This window comes from Wasmannia auropunctata, unplaced genomic scaffold (assembly GCF_000956235.1).
Source record: "Wasmannia auropunctata unplaced genomic scaffold, wasmannia.A_1.0 LD336074.1, whole genome shotgun sequence".
In the NCBI taxonomy this organism is placed as follows: domain Eukaryota; kingdom Metazoa; phylum Arthropoda; class Insecta; order Hymenoptera; family Formicidae; genus Wasmannia; species Wasmannia auropunctata.
The window spans coordinates 2,866,367-2,867,003 of record NW_012026816.1 but is presented as its reverse complement, the minus strand read 5'-3'; the positions used below and the strand labels follow the sequence as shown (position 1 = coordinate 2,867,003).

General features: G+C 35.3%; 1 protein-coding gene across 1 annotated transcript in view; it reads right to left on the bottom strand.

The window, feature by feature from the left end:
• LOC105449741 (phosphoinositide 3-kinase regulatory subunit 4) overlaps positions 1–637 on the bottom strand; it is a 7,208-nt gene that overhangs the window by 604 nt on the left and 5,967 nt on the right. The window contains exons 14-15 of the mRNA XM_011689124.1: positions 551–623; positions 7–197 (exon numbers count right to left, since the gene is read on the bottom strand). Of these exons, the coding sequence (XP_011687426.1) occupies positions 7–197; positions 551–623 (264 nt within the window). The remainder of the gene's footprint in view (positions 1–6; positions 198–550; positions 624–637) is intronic.

The window sequence follows — 637 nt, the reverse complement described above, 5'->3', positions numbered from 1 at the left end:
TAGTACCATTCCTCTTATTCCGTACTGATCTAATTTATCCAGTAATCTTGTCCTATCTATTGTTTCAAATGCCCGTTTTAAGTTCAGGAATATAACTCCTACCATTTTTCCCTCACTAACTGTCAATTTCCAGTCATCAATAACACTTTGTATCACCGTTTCACACGAACGGTTTTTTCTAAATCCCGATTGATTTTCTGTTATAATGTCATTATTAAGTGTAGGTAACGTATAAATTGTTATTGTTAGACAAACCGATCGGAGGAGTGTTACATAATATTTTCCTTTTAACCCGGCAGAGATCGGCGCGTTAGGCCGGTGGCGAGCATACATTTGTCTTTAGTCTCTCACTCCCGTTTTCTCCGTCTGCGTAAGCGCATGTACTCAGTATAATAAACATAATATTAATTACTCGGACAGCTGACCTATATATTATCTCCCGAGGACTCTCCTTCTCCTACATTAAGTAAATATTTTTCTATTTGCTCCTTTACTACTAACTCTAAAACTTTTTCATAAATAGGTAATATATTGATTGGTCTATACTTACTTGTTTTTTTTGGTTTTTCTATTTTAGGGATCGGTACTATCATAGATGTTTTCCATCCCTCCGAGCATATACCCTTTAATAATGAAT